The sequence below is a fragment of the Amblyraja radiata genome, chromosome 20 (assembly GCF_010909765.2).
Source record: "Amblyraja radiata isolate CabotCenter1 chromosome 20, sAmbRad1.1.pri, whole genome shotgun sequence".
NCBI lineage: Eukaryota > Metazoa > Chordata > Chondrichthyes > Rajiformes > Rajidae > Amblyraja > Amblyraja radiata.
Window position 1 is genome coordinate 30,268,224 of NC_045975.1, and position 14,427 is coordinate 30,282,650.

Genomic DNA, 14,427 nt, shown 5'->3' on the forward strand with positions numbered 1-14,427 from the left:
TGCCAAAGTTGAGCACCAACGTCTGGGTTACACCTGATCTTTACAATGCATTTACAGGGCAATAATTCTGGTGCAAATTTGCTTGTATAGAGCAGCCAAACAACATTGTAATTTTACTGCTTCGCTTCCACCACACCCAGATGGCTGGCCATGTGCTGAAGCAACTGGACATTGGCTTCCACGCATAAACTTCCATTAAGTCAGAACATTACAATACATGTTAAAACTATGTCCATTTAGAAACCCATTGCGAACAAAACAACGCACCTCTAATTTTTGCACTACGGAGGAATGAGCCTCTGGCTTAATGTGAGCATGCATGTAGGAAGGAACTGCAGGTGCTGGTTTACACCGAAGATAGACACAGAATGCTGGAGTAACTCAGCGGGACAGGCAGCACCTCTGGAGAAAAGGAATAGGTGACATTTCAGGTCGAAACTCTTCTTCAGGCAGAGAGCTAGGGGTAAGGGAAAATAGAGGTTTGAAATGGTACGGAACAAACAGCCAGCACCGACGACCAAAGACAGTTGGAGCCCACAATGGTCCATTGTGGGCTGTGGAAGAGGAGATAATGAACAGTGAAATTAGAGAGAGGGAATGCAAGGGTTACTTGAAATTAGAGAAATCAATACCACTGGGTGGTAAGCTGCCCAAGCTAAATATGAGGTGCTGTTCCTCCAATTTGCGTGCAGCTTCTCTCTGACAGTGGTGAAGGCCCAGAACAGGAAGGTCAGTAGGAGAGTGGAAAGGTGAGTTGATTTTGGAACAGAAAGTTCGATAGGAGAATGGGAAGGGGGAACATTCCTATTTCTGAATCAAAAATGCATGACTTCACTCAACACGGGGGAGGTGAGGCTTTGAATTCTGCCTTGACTTGCTGCAGGTTAGTTGCATCCAGGGAGATGTGCACGGGCTGTGTGCTGTGTGTGGATGGATTAACTCCCACTTAGCTAATGAGTGATGGGAGCACATGGTAAAGCAGTAGTGGGTGTGTTCATGTTGTGGCCTGCAAGACAGTTAATCAGGCAGCTCAGTCTGATTGGCAAGCCAGGCCTGCTTTAAACTGTCCTTTAAGGGATGAGTGCAAACTCTAAGAACAATTGATCGTAAGTTCATAAGTTCTATGTGCAGAATTACAGCATTCGGCCCATCGAGTCTATTCCATCATTCAATTATGGCTGATCTATCTTTCCCTTTCAACACCATTCTCCTGCCTTCTCACCATAACCCATGACACACATACTAATCAATAATCTGTCAATCTCCACCTTAAATATATCCATTCTCTTGGACTCCACAGCCTTCTGTGGCAATGAATTCCACAGATTCACCACCCTCTGACTTAAGACATTCTTCCTCATCTCCTTTCCAAAGCTACGTCATTTTATTCTGTGGCTATGGCTTCTGGTCCTAGATTCTACCACTCCACATCCACTCTATCCAGCCCTTTCACTATTTAATAGGTTTCAATGAGGTCCCCCCTCATCTTTTTAAACTCCAACGTGTACAGGCCCAATGCAGTTAAATGTTCAATTAATTAATCAATGTGACCGGGTGGAGTAACAGGACATTCTGATTCTCAAAAGTGGGACTGCATGTTACAAAGACATACATACACGTGAGATGGATCAGAGGAGGTCAGAGCCTTTCGTTGTTTATGCAGCTAATATTAATGTATTGAATTTCTAAATTCTATTTTTCTCAGAAATAGAATGCTTTTAGGACCAGTGCCGCCTTGCTTCTTCATTCAGGAGTGGGATCAGAGGGATGGATATCTTTTGACTTGCCCCAAGAAATGAAGAAGTGCAGCTTGATTGAAGCTTAATTGTAAAAATTATATCTGTTACACTGATAAAACATCTAGACATTTTATAAAGTGTAATTGAATATTAAATGGAGAATATTAAATGGGATTTGGAAAACATCATTATATCTCCAGACTTTGCACATACTCCATAATGTTTGGGACAAAGACCCATCATTTATTTATTTGCCTCTGTACTCCACAATTTGAGATTCGTAATAGAGTGGCTAAAGTGCGCATTGTCAGATTTAATAAAGGCCATTTTTACACATTTTGGTTTTAGCATGTAGAGATCACAGCAGTGTTTTTCCAGAACTGTGGTTGCTCTTTTAAGTACTTCTTAGCAAACTGTAACCTGGCCATCCTATTTTTGCGGCTAACCGGTGGTTTGCATCTTGCAGTGTAGACTCTGTATTTCTGTTTATGAAGTCTTCTGTGGACAATGGTCATTGATAAATCCACAGCTGACTCCTGAAGTGTGTTTCTGATCTGTTGGACAGATGTTTGGGGATTTTTCTTTATTATAGAGAGATTTATTTTGTAATTAGCTGTGGAGGTCTTCCTTGGCCTGTCAGTCCCTTTGCGATTAGTAAGCTCACCAGTGCTCTCTTTCTTCTTAATGATGTTCCAAACAGCTGATTTTGGTAAGCCTATTGTTTGGCTGATGTCTCTAACAGTTTAATTTGTGTTTCTCAGTCTTATAATGGCTACTTTGACTTTCATTGGCACAACTTTGGTCCCCATGTTGATAAACAGCAATAAAAGTTTCCAAAGGTGATGGAAAGACTGGAGGAAAGACTAGGTGCTGAGAGCTCTCTTATACCTGCATTAAGGCGACAATTAAACACACCTGAGCAATTACAAACACCCGTGAAGCCATGTGTCCCAAACATTATGGTGCCCTGAAATGGGGGGACTATGTATAAACACAGCTGTAATTTCTACATGGTGAAATCAAAATGTATAAAAATGGCCTTTAATGAAATCGAACAATGTGCACTTTACCGCATGTGATTTTTTTTCTATTACAAATCTCAAATTGTGGAGTACAGAGGCAAATAAATAAATGATGGGTCTTTGTCCCAAACATTATGGAGGGCACTGTATGTTCATTGTTACCAGACAGTGGAGCTGTTTCACTGTAAGGCACACTGTATGCATACCAAGTCTCTTTCATTGTTGGATTAGCACTGGGAAGGAATTGGACACATTTCAGTGCCTGTCTCCTAACATTAGGAGCTGCAGCAGTGTCTGCTTTCTCATGCACTCGTAAACTACCTAGAGAGTCAAAATCACTGATCCAGACTGAAAAAAGGAAATATAATGTCAAAGCCTTCTTTCTGCATCTAATAGATGACCAGGAGATCATGTAAAATGAGAATTTGTGAAAGAGTGCATAGATCTGAATTTTAAAGGTGAAAATTAAGCTAACCGAGCGGTAACGATCAGCAAAACGGCCGCCCACTCTACGCTTGGTCTCACCGATGTACAGGAAGCCACTCGATTTACATTGGGGAAGAGTCCCGACCCAAAACACCATCTGTCCATTCCTTGCTGCTTGAGCCGCTGAGTTCCTCCAGTAGTTTAGTTTTGTTTAGAGATACAGCATGGAAACAGGCCCTTCGGCCCACCAAGTCTGCGCCAACTAGTGATCCCGCACATTACCACTACCCCACATACACATTGGGGCCAATTTTACATTTGTACCAAGCCAATTAATCTACAAACCTGTACGTCTTTGGAGTGTGGGAGGAAACCGAAGGTCTTGGAGAAAACCCATGCAGATTACGGGGAGAACGTACAAACTCTGTACAGATAGCACCCGTAGTCAGGATCAAACCCGGGTCTCTGGCGCTGTAAGGCATTCGCTCTACCGCCCACACCTACATTGCACCACCATCTTCCATATTTTGGTTGCTTTTTCCATTGGGTTGGGCTATTTGTTTCAGTGCAATTTGCTTGAAATTGACCAGAGCACTGTTATTGATGAACAGAACTTCAAACATAAGTTAAGTCCATGGCAAATCGATTTGCTGCAAGCTTTTGTGCTGGTCTTAACGTCATGTTGCACACTGGCCCCATCCACAAAACTGGCCCCATCCACAAAACTGGCCATACTCCAGATCGAACTAATTAGCATTGGGAGTTTCCAGTAATTGCGCCCACTTTCAGGGCTTAAAATTAACCTGGCAACGTTTCAAAGCATTTGAATATAATTTTTTTTGATGTATTAAGCAATTGATCACAGCAAATGAATGTAACCAGAAAACGGTTCTATGTTATTTTAAACCATTTTCAGTCACGTATATTCAGTTTCCTCAAGATAGCTCCAAATACAAGGGTTTTTAAAAAATATATGAAAAAAATATATTTTTTGAACATTTACCAATTATACTGGTTCTTCATGGACAATACTCGGCAAAATGCAAATAAAGTGTTCTTGAGGACACAAAACTTCTCAAAATGGTTGAAATTTTAGAGACATGACCTGGTGTAAACCGAGTGCAGATCTTTTCTGCTGAGAAGTGGCTTTATATCTAACCTAAACATTTCTTTTGCAAGGGTTAATATTGCAAGTCAAATGTAAAGTCAGAAAGATGACTGATAACACCCAAGGCACAGACACTAACCCCTTGTATCTTTCTTATCAACATTATATTGCTCATATGTGTAGAAAGGAACTGCTGATGCTGGTTTATACCAAAGTGCTGGAATAGATCAGCGGGTAAGGCAACATCTCTGGAGAAAAAGGATTCTCCAGAGATGTCGCCTGACCCGATGAGTTACTCCAGCATTTTGTGCCTATCTTTTATATTACTCATAGTTGGTGGATCTTTGACCATAATTTGTGTGTTGTGTTACGTGTTTGCTGCATGAATTGTTAATTCAGCTTTTACTTTGCTTTCTAGGTTAGACCAGTCCTTGGGAAAACCAACAATGTTCCAATCTGTGTCAGGTAAATATATCAACCACATCTTGCAGTCTGACTGAAATGAACACAGAAGTACATCTTCAATATTGAAATACAGGGAAGCTTTACCCCCCACACTTCAGCAAACAATGACTAAAGTGGACACAAAATGCTGGAGTAACTCTCTGGAGAAAAGGAATAACCCTCTTCCCTGAAGCACAGTCTGAAGAAGGTCTCAACCTGAAACGTCACCCGTTCAGAAATGCTGCCTGTCCCACTGAGTTACTCCAGCATGTTGTGTCTATCTTCGGTATAAACCTGCATCTGCAATTCCTTCCAACACTATAAAGTGGACAGTTGAGCCAGAGATATTTCGCATTAAAACCCAGCACGTGGTAAGTTTGTTGTTTCACTCCGAACAAAACTAGTGCAAACCACAAAATATTGCAACAATGTTCAGACTGCAACGATAGTTTTAACAAAGTAAAACATTATAAACTGCTTATCAATGGTGAGAATAAAGTAGCCAGCCACAATGCGGTACGGAAAATCAAAATCTGCAGATGATAAAAATCTAAACATGAATCTGCATCTCAAGGTTTCAAGGTCAGTTTATTGTCACATGTACCAGTTAAGGTACAGTGAAATTTGAGTTCCCATACAGCCATACTAAATGAAAAGCTACAAGACACACAACCACATAAAAGTTAACATAAACATCCACCCCAGTGGATTCCACATTCCTCACTGTGATAGAAGGCAATAACGTTCATCTTCTTACTCCTTGTTCTCCCGCGGTCGGGGCAGTCAAACCATCCACAGTCGGGGCCATCAAAGTCCCTGCAGCCGACGATCGATGCCCCCGTCGGGGTGATCGAAACTCCCGTGTCGGGGCTGTTGAAACTCCGCGACATGGAGCTTCCGAGTCGGCCTCTTCTTACCAGAGACCGCGGGCTTCACGATGTTAAAGCCCACAGGGCCCACGGTTGGAGCTTCGCTCCCCGTCAAAGGGATCGCAAGCTCCGCGATTTTTAAAGTCCCGCAGACTCAAGCGGCCTGGTCAACCGGGTCGGTCCCCAGGAAAGGCCGCCAACTGCACAATGTTAGGCCGCAGTGGGGACTGAGATGCAATACGGAAAAAAATCGCATCTCCGTCGAGGTAAGAGATTGAAAAAAGGTTTCCCCAAATCCCCGCCACATAAAACAAACCAAGGAACACTAAAACATACTTTAAACGCATACTAAAAATAACAAAAAGAAAGGACAGACTGTTGGCGAGGCAGCCACTGCTGGTGGCACCACCAGCATAAAACAGAAAATACTGGAAAATCTTTGCAGGTTAGGCAGCATCTGAGGGGAGAGAAACAAAATTGACAGATCGGAGACCCTCCATCAGAACTAGGGAAGAAATAAACAAGTTAGTTTTAAATTGTGGAGAGAGAAAGGGGGGGGGGGGGGAGGAATTGGACAATGGGGATATCTCTGATGCCAGCATTGCCATCATGATAAGCTGTGATAAATCTATCTGGTTAATAGGTCTATGACTTCAATTATATAGTCATACAGCCATAAAGCATGGGAACAGGCCCTTCGGCCCAACTCGTCCTTGCTGACTAAGACCACATTTATAGTATTGTGTTCGGTTTTGATTACCATGTTATAGGAAAGATATTGTCAAGCTGAGAAGGGTGCAGAGAAGATTTATAAGGGTGTTGCAAGGACTCGAGAGAGAGAGAGGTTGAACAGGCTAGGACTTTATTCCTTGGAGCACAGGAAGATGAAGGCTGATCTGATAGAGATGTACAAATTTTGAAAGGAATAAATCAGGTGAAAGCAGTCTTTTGCCCAGTGTAAGGCAAACGAATACCAGAGGACATAGGTTTAAGGTGAGAGGAGGAAAATTTATTAGGAACCAGAAGGGTAACTTTTTTACACAAAGGGTGGTATATGAAATAAGCTGCTGGAGGAGGTAGTTGAGGCAGGTTCTATAATAAAATTTAAGAGACAATTGGACAGGTACATGGATAGGACAGGGTTAGAGGGATATGGGCTAAGCACCGGCAGGTGGGACTAGTGTAGATAGGGCATGTTGGTCGGCATGGCAAATAGGGGGCATGGGGCCTGTTTCCACGCTATGGCTTGCATTTGACCCATATTGCTCGAAACCTTTCTTATCTATATCCAAATATCTTCTAAATGTTGTTATAGTATCTTCCTCAACCACTTCCTCTGGCAGCTCGCTCCGTATATGTAGCACCCTCTGTGTGGAAAAAGTTGTCCCTCAGGTTCCTATTAATTCAGTTACCTCTCTCCTTAACCCTATGCACTCTGGTTCTTGATTCCTGAACACTAGGAAAAAGACTGTGCATTCACTCCATCTATGACCCTCACAATTGTATCCACTTCTATGAAATCACCCATCAACCTCCTATGTCCTAGCCTGCCCAGCCTGCCCCGAAAACTCAGTTGGTGAGAGAAAGCACAAATGGGGGAATGTAAAAAGCTGTGAATTATAGAGCTGTAGGAAATGCTCAACTAGTCAGATTGCACTGGTGGAGATGAAACACTGGCCCAATATTACAAATTGATGACCTACAGAAGAACTGACTAGCAACAGGGGAAGCAAGTTACCTGAAGTTGTTGACCTGGAGTGAGGAAGCCTGCGATGTACTATACACTTCAGTGAGAGGGACTGGAAGCAGGATCAAAGAGTAACATTTTAAAGAGGGTTTTGACGATGGTGTGAGATCCAGCCAGAGATGGAGATATTTAGAGAGACTGTCCCTGAGTCTAGTATGAAGACGTGTGAGATTGAGATGCGATGGGATAGCAGTGCAGCACAAATTAGTGTGGAATGGAATATTGCCAACAGGGCTTTGAATGGGTTGAAATCTGAATGGCAATGGATGATGGCTCAGGAGGTTTAAGGTGAGGGAGGGGGGAAAGATTTAATAGGAATCTGAGGGGTAACCTTTTTACACAATGGGTGGAGGGTGTACGGAACGAGCTGCCAGAGGAGGTAGTTGAGGCAGGTACTATTGCAATGATTAAGAAAGAAGTACATGGATAGAATAGGTTTAGAGGGATAAACGCAGGCAGGTGGGGTTGTATGGATGAGACATTGGTCGGTATGGGCAAGTTGGGCCGAAGGGCCTGTTTCCACACTGTATGACTCCATGAGTGGTTCAGCAAGACACATTCTGATTCCCTTGAGGGTTGGCTGTGCATTCCTGTCATTTTACTCCGTATAGTGACTCCAGTGTACCAAATTCAATCACAACCTCAAGTACTGCCACTTTGGAGTTTGCAAGTTCCCCGGGGGCTTCAGTTTCCTCCCAGATCCTAAACATGTGCTGGTCATAGGTAAATTGCCACCAGTGTGGGTGGGTGGTAGGAGAGTTAGGTGGAGTTCATTCGCATGGGAGAGAGAACAGAGTACATGGGAATAAATGGGGCGTTGGGATTGCCCATAGCCTCGATGTGTCAATAGCCTCTTTCTATGCCAAGAGAAAATATATAATCAAAACAAATAAATGATGATGAGGCAGGTGATTTAAACTAATGGCAGAACTGGATCTTGGTTAGAGACTTTATTGCATACAAGATCTCGCAAATTGATAATGTTAAAGTGATGACTATCAAACGTGGAGGAAAGTATTTAAGTGGAAGGTGGTAAATGGGAGATACTGTTAAAATCAGCTTTAGGTCAGAGAGAGGGCCAGTACTCATGTTCATGTGCAGGTAAACCATGTCTGGTTTAAAGATACAGCACGTAAACAGACACTTCAGCCCACCGAATTCATGCTGACTATCGATCACCCATTCACACCAACTTCTATGTTATCTCATTTTATCACTCTAAAAGCAATTTACAGAGGCCAATTAAACTACAAATCTGCGCTACAATTCAGGATATGGAAGGTAACCAGAGCACCCAGAATAAACCCACGCATTCACAGTGAGAATGTGTAAACTCCACACAGACAGGCCCCGAGGTCAGGATTGAACCTGGGTCTCTGGCACAGAGGCAGCAGTGTACCAGCTGCGCCACTGTATGTGGGCACCAGAAGAGGATATGGATAGGCTCAGTCTGCAATGCCCCACAATGGAACAGGGTGCCTTAATACTTTAAACCTTTTTTGACTATAGATATAAGGCGAGGAAACAGACTCTTCATCCCACTGAGTCTGGGCAATCAGCTATTCCCATACACTTGCACTACACAATAGGGACAAGTTACAATTTACAGAAGCCAATTAACCTACAAACCTGCACGTCTTTGGAGTGTGGGAGGAAATTGGACCAGCTGGAGAAGACCCATGCGGTCACAGGGAGAACGCACAAACTCTGTACAGATAGTGCCCATTGTCAGGGCTGAACCCAGGTCTCTGGCACTGTAAGGCAGCAACTCTACCGCTGCGCCACCCTGCCGACCTGCCACTGGTCATTATCCACGTGGATAAGGCATCAATGGGCGTCCAGCACCTGTGGATCCAAATCTCTGGCAGAAATCAATGATTTCAGCAGCAGAGGAAGACGGATGAGAGGAAAATGGCATGAAAATGCAGATTTGGGTTTGAACCCAATCCAGAATGAATGAGGAATAAATTTTTAAGTGAGGTAAGTTGGCAATGTAAAGCCTGCCTAATTTATTTGCAGTTTTATGCATGAGTCCATAGTACATTTCCAACACAATCCAGCACTTATTGGCACTAAGCTGTCAGTCTCATTCAGAGAGGCCACAAGGAGAACAGCTTGGAAATATTCCACAAAAGCAATTGGCAGTAGGCATTCTGAGGTTGCAGAAGCATAGAGGAAACTTCACTTTGCATCAAGTATCATGCTCCACTTGACCTTTCGGCCTTTGTGTTGACATCAGGGAAAATCTAGCATTCTGCTGCACTCCTGCCTTTCCCCATTAAATGATGCAGAGAAATTCCTTCCCTCTCAAAACCAAACTCCAGCCAAGGCACTGAAGTATGTTTTTACACCTTGTGTCGCAGGTAATTGAACATTATTTATTAATGAATTGACCTTATATCTGACCTGGCACAATGAAAATCAGAATTAATTCATCTCTCGTGGTGAGAAGTACTTTTACATCTTTACCTGGGAAGTTTCATGTACTGTGGTTAAACATGCAGGCCGGTTGTAAAGTCTTAAGACTTGACAGCCCAATCCAGCCTGAAAACTAATCTAGTTTACAGCAGGGACTCTTTGTGAGAAGGCATCATTTCAAAAATGTGAATTTGAGACTTTAACGAGATTTGCAGTTTCAGAGATTTCTGATGCAATTTATTCTTATCAGTTGTAAAAATATTTATCCAAACGTATTGCTATCACTTTCTGTGAAATCATTTAAAATACTCATGATTTCATTCTTCTTCTCATGGTATGTTTCAGAAAAGAGCCAGGACAGAGGAAAGAACACAATCGGAGCTCGACTTAACAGGGTAGAAGAGAAGGTAAGACGGCTTTACAGTTAACACATCATGAGGTGGTAAATACATTCAGCAAACTGAGTTCACACATATCCTACTAATACCTCGACAATGACCAGTTTTTGCCATTTTGAAGGGCCTTCGCTCTTCCGATGGAATCGATGAGCACGCACCGATCATTTTGCTTCTTGTACAGTTATGACAGTGGGCAACTTGAGTCCAGTTCTTCTCCAGAGCTTCTCGTCTCCACCATGTGCTGTGTTGGAGAAGATGGCAGAGCCAATGTGAGGGAGGGAGACGAGATGAAGAAAATCACTTGTTGCTCCTTTGCGCTCCCTGGTGGTCAGGTGTGCGAAGTGCAAATGGTGTCCAGGTGTACGGTCACCTCACTCTCAGCCATGGCTGTTTGCATCACCTGCATAAGGAACTAGATTTTCCAAGACTGATGACAAAATCCCTGACCAAGTCAATGGATAATTTTAAGGTGGAGATTGACATATTCTTGATTAGTAAGAGTGTCAGGGGTTATGAGGAGAAGGCAGGAGAATGGGCTTGAGAGGGAACAATAGATCAGGGATCATTGAAACTTCAAACACAATAAGCGATTTACCAGGTAAGTCCTTGATGACGTTTCTGCCCACAGGGATCTGTGGACATAAAATCATGGGCAATGTCTAGCCAATTATTTCACATCACGCATCGTATCTAGTCCAGCCATGGCAGTGACATCTGCCTTTTCTGCCCAGGCAAAGAAACAATGGTGACTGCAATGAGATGCTAATGTGGTGCCCGACTTTGTGCATCCGTAATCTTAGTTTCAACTAACAGTTCAAGGAGACTGTTTTGCCATCTTGTGAAACTCCAGCAAGATAACTGAATTGTAATCGGTGCAGAGTATTAGTAATTCAGTGCAGACCTTTGAGCACGCACTAAAGGCTTTCAATTATTTCTTAATGCAAGAAATAAAACTGCATTTGTATGTTGTGTCAGTTATTTTTGCAAAGATAAACATCGTCTGTGTTGTGAGCAACCACTGCTTTATCAGGTCTTATTATCTGGCATTCTGCGTTCTGAGAAATCTCAGTTCAATAGCGAAAATAAATCAATATTGCTTTTCTCAGAGTGTCGACACTTTGTGGTCCCAGACTTGTTCAATGGTGCATTGCAAACTACTGTGTTAATCCCCTACCAACCCATCTCTTTTCTCATTAAATGAGTCATTCATGATGAGGCTGTGGTTTCTAATGTCACTTCTGGGAGAACAGTGCTACATTTCAGGTGGATGGTATGGAGGGAAAAGAAGGCAGCTTGTCCTGGATTGAGTCACACAGTGACGATGCAAGGTGGGAAAGTAGTGAGGCTTCTAACCGGACCTAGAGGCCGAGAAGCACGTAGTACTGTGTTGAATGTCACCCCGCATCACCAAGCATTGATTAATCATCTCCATTGATTAATGTGTAGGAAGGAAATGCAGATGCTGGTTTAAACCGAAGATAGACACAAAATGCTGGAGTAACTCAGCAAGTCAGGCAGCATCTCTGGAGCGAAGGAATGGATGACGTTTCGGGTCGAGACCCTTCTTCACACTGAACGTCACCCATTCCTTCTCACCAGAGATGCTGCCCGTCCCACTGAGTTACTCCAGCATTTTGTGTCTTATCTCCATTAATTAATGTATGGTGTTGGCATTGGATGGGAAGTGACACAAACCTTATCAGTCGCCCAACAAGGTTAACATTTTTGACAGGGCATCCAACTACGTTTGCATACAGTGCACGATAAAGTAGAGATGCGCAGACCATCTTGCTCTGTGCGATGCAAGATGGTTCTACAAAGACACAAGGAATGGACACTTCATCCTTCCGAATATCTTTATGCAGTTTGAGGACATGTACCTGTGAGTATGTCATCATCAGCATGCATCAGTTTAATGTACTCCCTCAAGAAAATGACCCTGCACACCTCTATGTAGCTCGAACAGATGAGACATAGAAGCTGCAGCACTGAAGTTGCCCCTTGGTCCCATGTGTCTCTTCGTCCCACTCCTCTGCACTTTCCCCATTGTCTTCTCAGGTATTGTTTGCTTTCAGGGGGAAAGCTATGGGGAAAGAGCAGTGGAGTGGAAAAGAGAGAGTGAAATGTGGAATGAGTATATAATGGAGAAGGGCAGAGGAATTGAGGAGACTGAAAAAAGAGAGCAAGGGGCTGAGATGGAGAAAGATACAGAGGGGATGTAAGTGGCATTGGGGTGGAGTAAAAGCGAGGATAGACACAAAATGCTGGAGTAACTCAGCGGGACAGGCAGCATCTCTGGAGAGGAGGAATGGGTGACGTTTTGGGTCGAGACCCACATATGTATTAGGAGAGAGTGAGTGGGTGATAGAGCTGGCATGAAAGAGTGGGGGATGGCGAGGAAGATGTGGCATGAGGGAAACAGAGTGACTCGAGTCTGTGAGGGCATGGGATGGGGAATCGGTTACAATTTGCTCCGCTATTTCCCTTTGAAGACTCTGCATTTCAGCCGGTGCCTTCCATAATTCACAAAGGTGTTACACAATAAGGAAGTTCCCCTGCCTTGCCTCCCCTTTGCCAGTTGTATTAAAAATGAAAAATGGAAATAAAGTTGCAGCTACTCTCCCCTCCCCTCCCCTCCCCCACTCTGGTAAAGATCACAGGGGAAGTACGTAATGGGGAAAGTCCCAGCACAGGCTGCAGAGTGCAGAGCAGACCGGTAAAGTAGAAATGCTGAGGGGACCCAGTTCTGCGAAACTCTTCTTGGAATTATTAGATTTGGAAAAAAATCTAAATAATTGTTTAATAATTATTTCTAGGAAGCAGCTTATGTTTTGAGGTTTGTAAACCACGTGGTGGTATTTTGTTTCTGAAGCAGATCGGTGGAAAAAATATTATTTGATATGTGTAGGTCTCTTGACGTCGCAAGTGTTGTTGGGATGGAGAGGTCGACAGATATAGCTCATGCCCTCTGTTATCGCACCACTTTGCTTAAAAGCATCGCTATCAACTCTCCATGCTGTCATAGCTGGAATGCAAGAGGTTAACGGGTGACTTTCTGCCGACAAACTCAACCGTTTCTCCTTCCCGTGCCCTGACTGGCTCCAGACACTGTGCTCCCCATCCGCAACATCTTCCTCGCCATCTCTCATGCCAGCTTCTTCACTCACTCACTCACTCACTCACTCACTCACTCACTCACTCACTCACTCACTCACTCACTCACTCACTCACTCACTCACTCACTCACTCACTCACTCTCTCCCAATACGTATGCTTTTTCTCTACCCCTTTCCCTCTCGCATTCCCTCCGTATCTTTCTCCATCTCAGCCCCTGACTTTTTTGTCTCCTTATTTCCTCTACCCTTCTCTTTATATACCCTTTCCAGATTTCACTCTCTCTGTTAACCCTCCCTTGCTATCTGTTTCCATCTCTATCTCTCATGGCACTGATCTCCCTGTCCCTTCACCACTTCTTTTATATGCCACCCTTCTTTCCTGTTGGCTCCCTTTTCATAATTCACTCCTTTATTACACTTCTCCATCTCCATTGGGGCAGTCACGGAGGCACAGCGGTAGAGTTGCCGCCTTACAGCGCCAGAGACCCGGGTTCGATCCCGACCTCGGGTACTGTCTGTACGGAGTTTGTACGTTCTCCCCGTGACCGCGTGGGTTTTCTCCGGGTGATCTGGCTTCCTCCCACACTCCAAAGACATACAGGTTTGTCGGCTGGTTGGCTTTGTTAAAGATTGTTAATTGTCCCTGGTGTGTAGGATAGTGCTGGTATATTGGGATCGCTGGTTGGCACAGACATGGTGGGCCGAAGGGCCTCTTTCCACGCTTTATCTTTCAACAAAGAACAACTAAATTAAAAATCTTTTGCACTTTCCCACACTTGCCCTCTTTCTACATCTCCCTGTCCCGACGGTTCAGTTGCCTTTGCCTTGCTCTCTGTGAGTCTGGCATTAATAATCTGAGCAACAGACTTGTGACATGGTGTAACAATCACCTTTACATTGGCAACACTCTGGCACTTTCTAATTATGGATTATTGTCAACCAAAATCCTCTAGTTGCTGCAGAGCTTTTTTCCCCCCACTAAATTTGCATAAAGTTTTAAAAATCAAAACATGCATGTGAGATTAGATTAGCTTGATTTAGATGCTGAAACTTTCTTATAAACCTTCCAGTCACCTGGTTAAGATTTTGCAAGGAAACCAAAAATCCTTGTAATGTTTTCAACAATAAAAGCTCCTATTT

General features: G+C 43.6%; 1 protein-coding gene across 1 annotated transcript in view; it reads left to right on the forward strand.

The window, feature by feature from the left end:
• kcnq1 (potassium voltage-gated channel subfamily Q member 1) overlaps window positions 1-14,427 on the forward strand; it is a 654,391-nt gene that overhangs the window by 427,601 nt on the left and 212,363 nt on the right. The window contains exons 15-16 of the mRNA XM_033039179.1: window positions 4,714-4,760; window positions 10,119-10,180. Coding sequence (XP_032895070.1) covers window positions 4,714-4,760; window positions 10,119-10,180 — 109 coding nt within the window. The remainder of the gene's footprint in view (window positions 1-4,713; window positions 4,761-10,118; window positions 10,181-14,427) is intronic.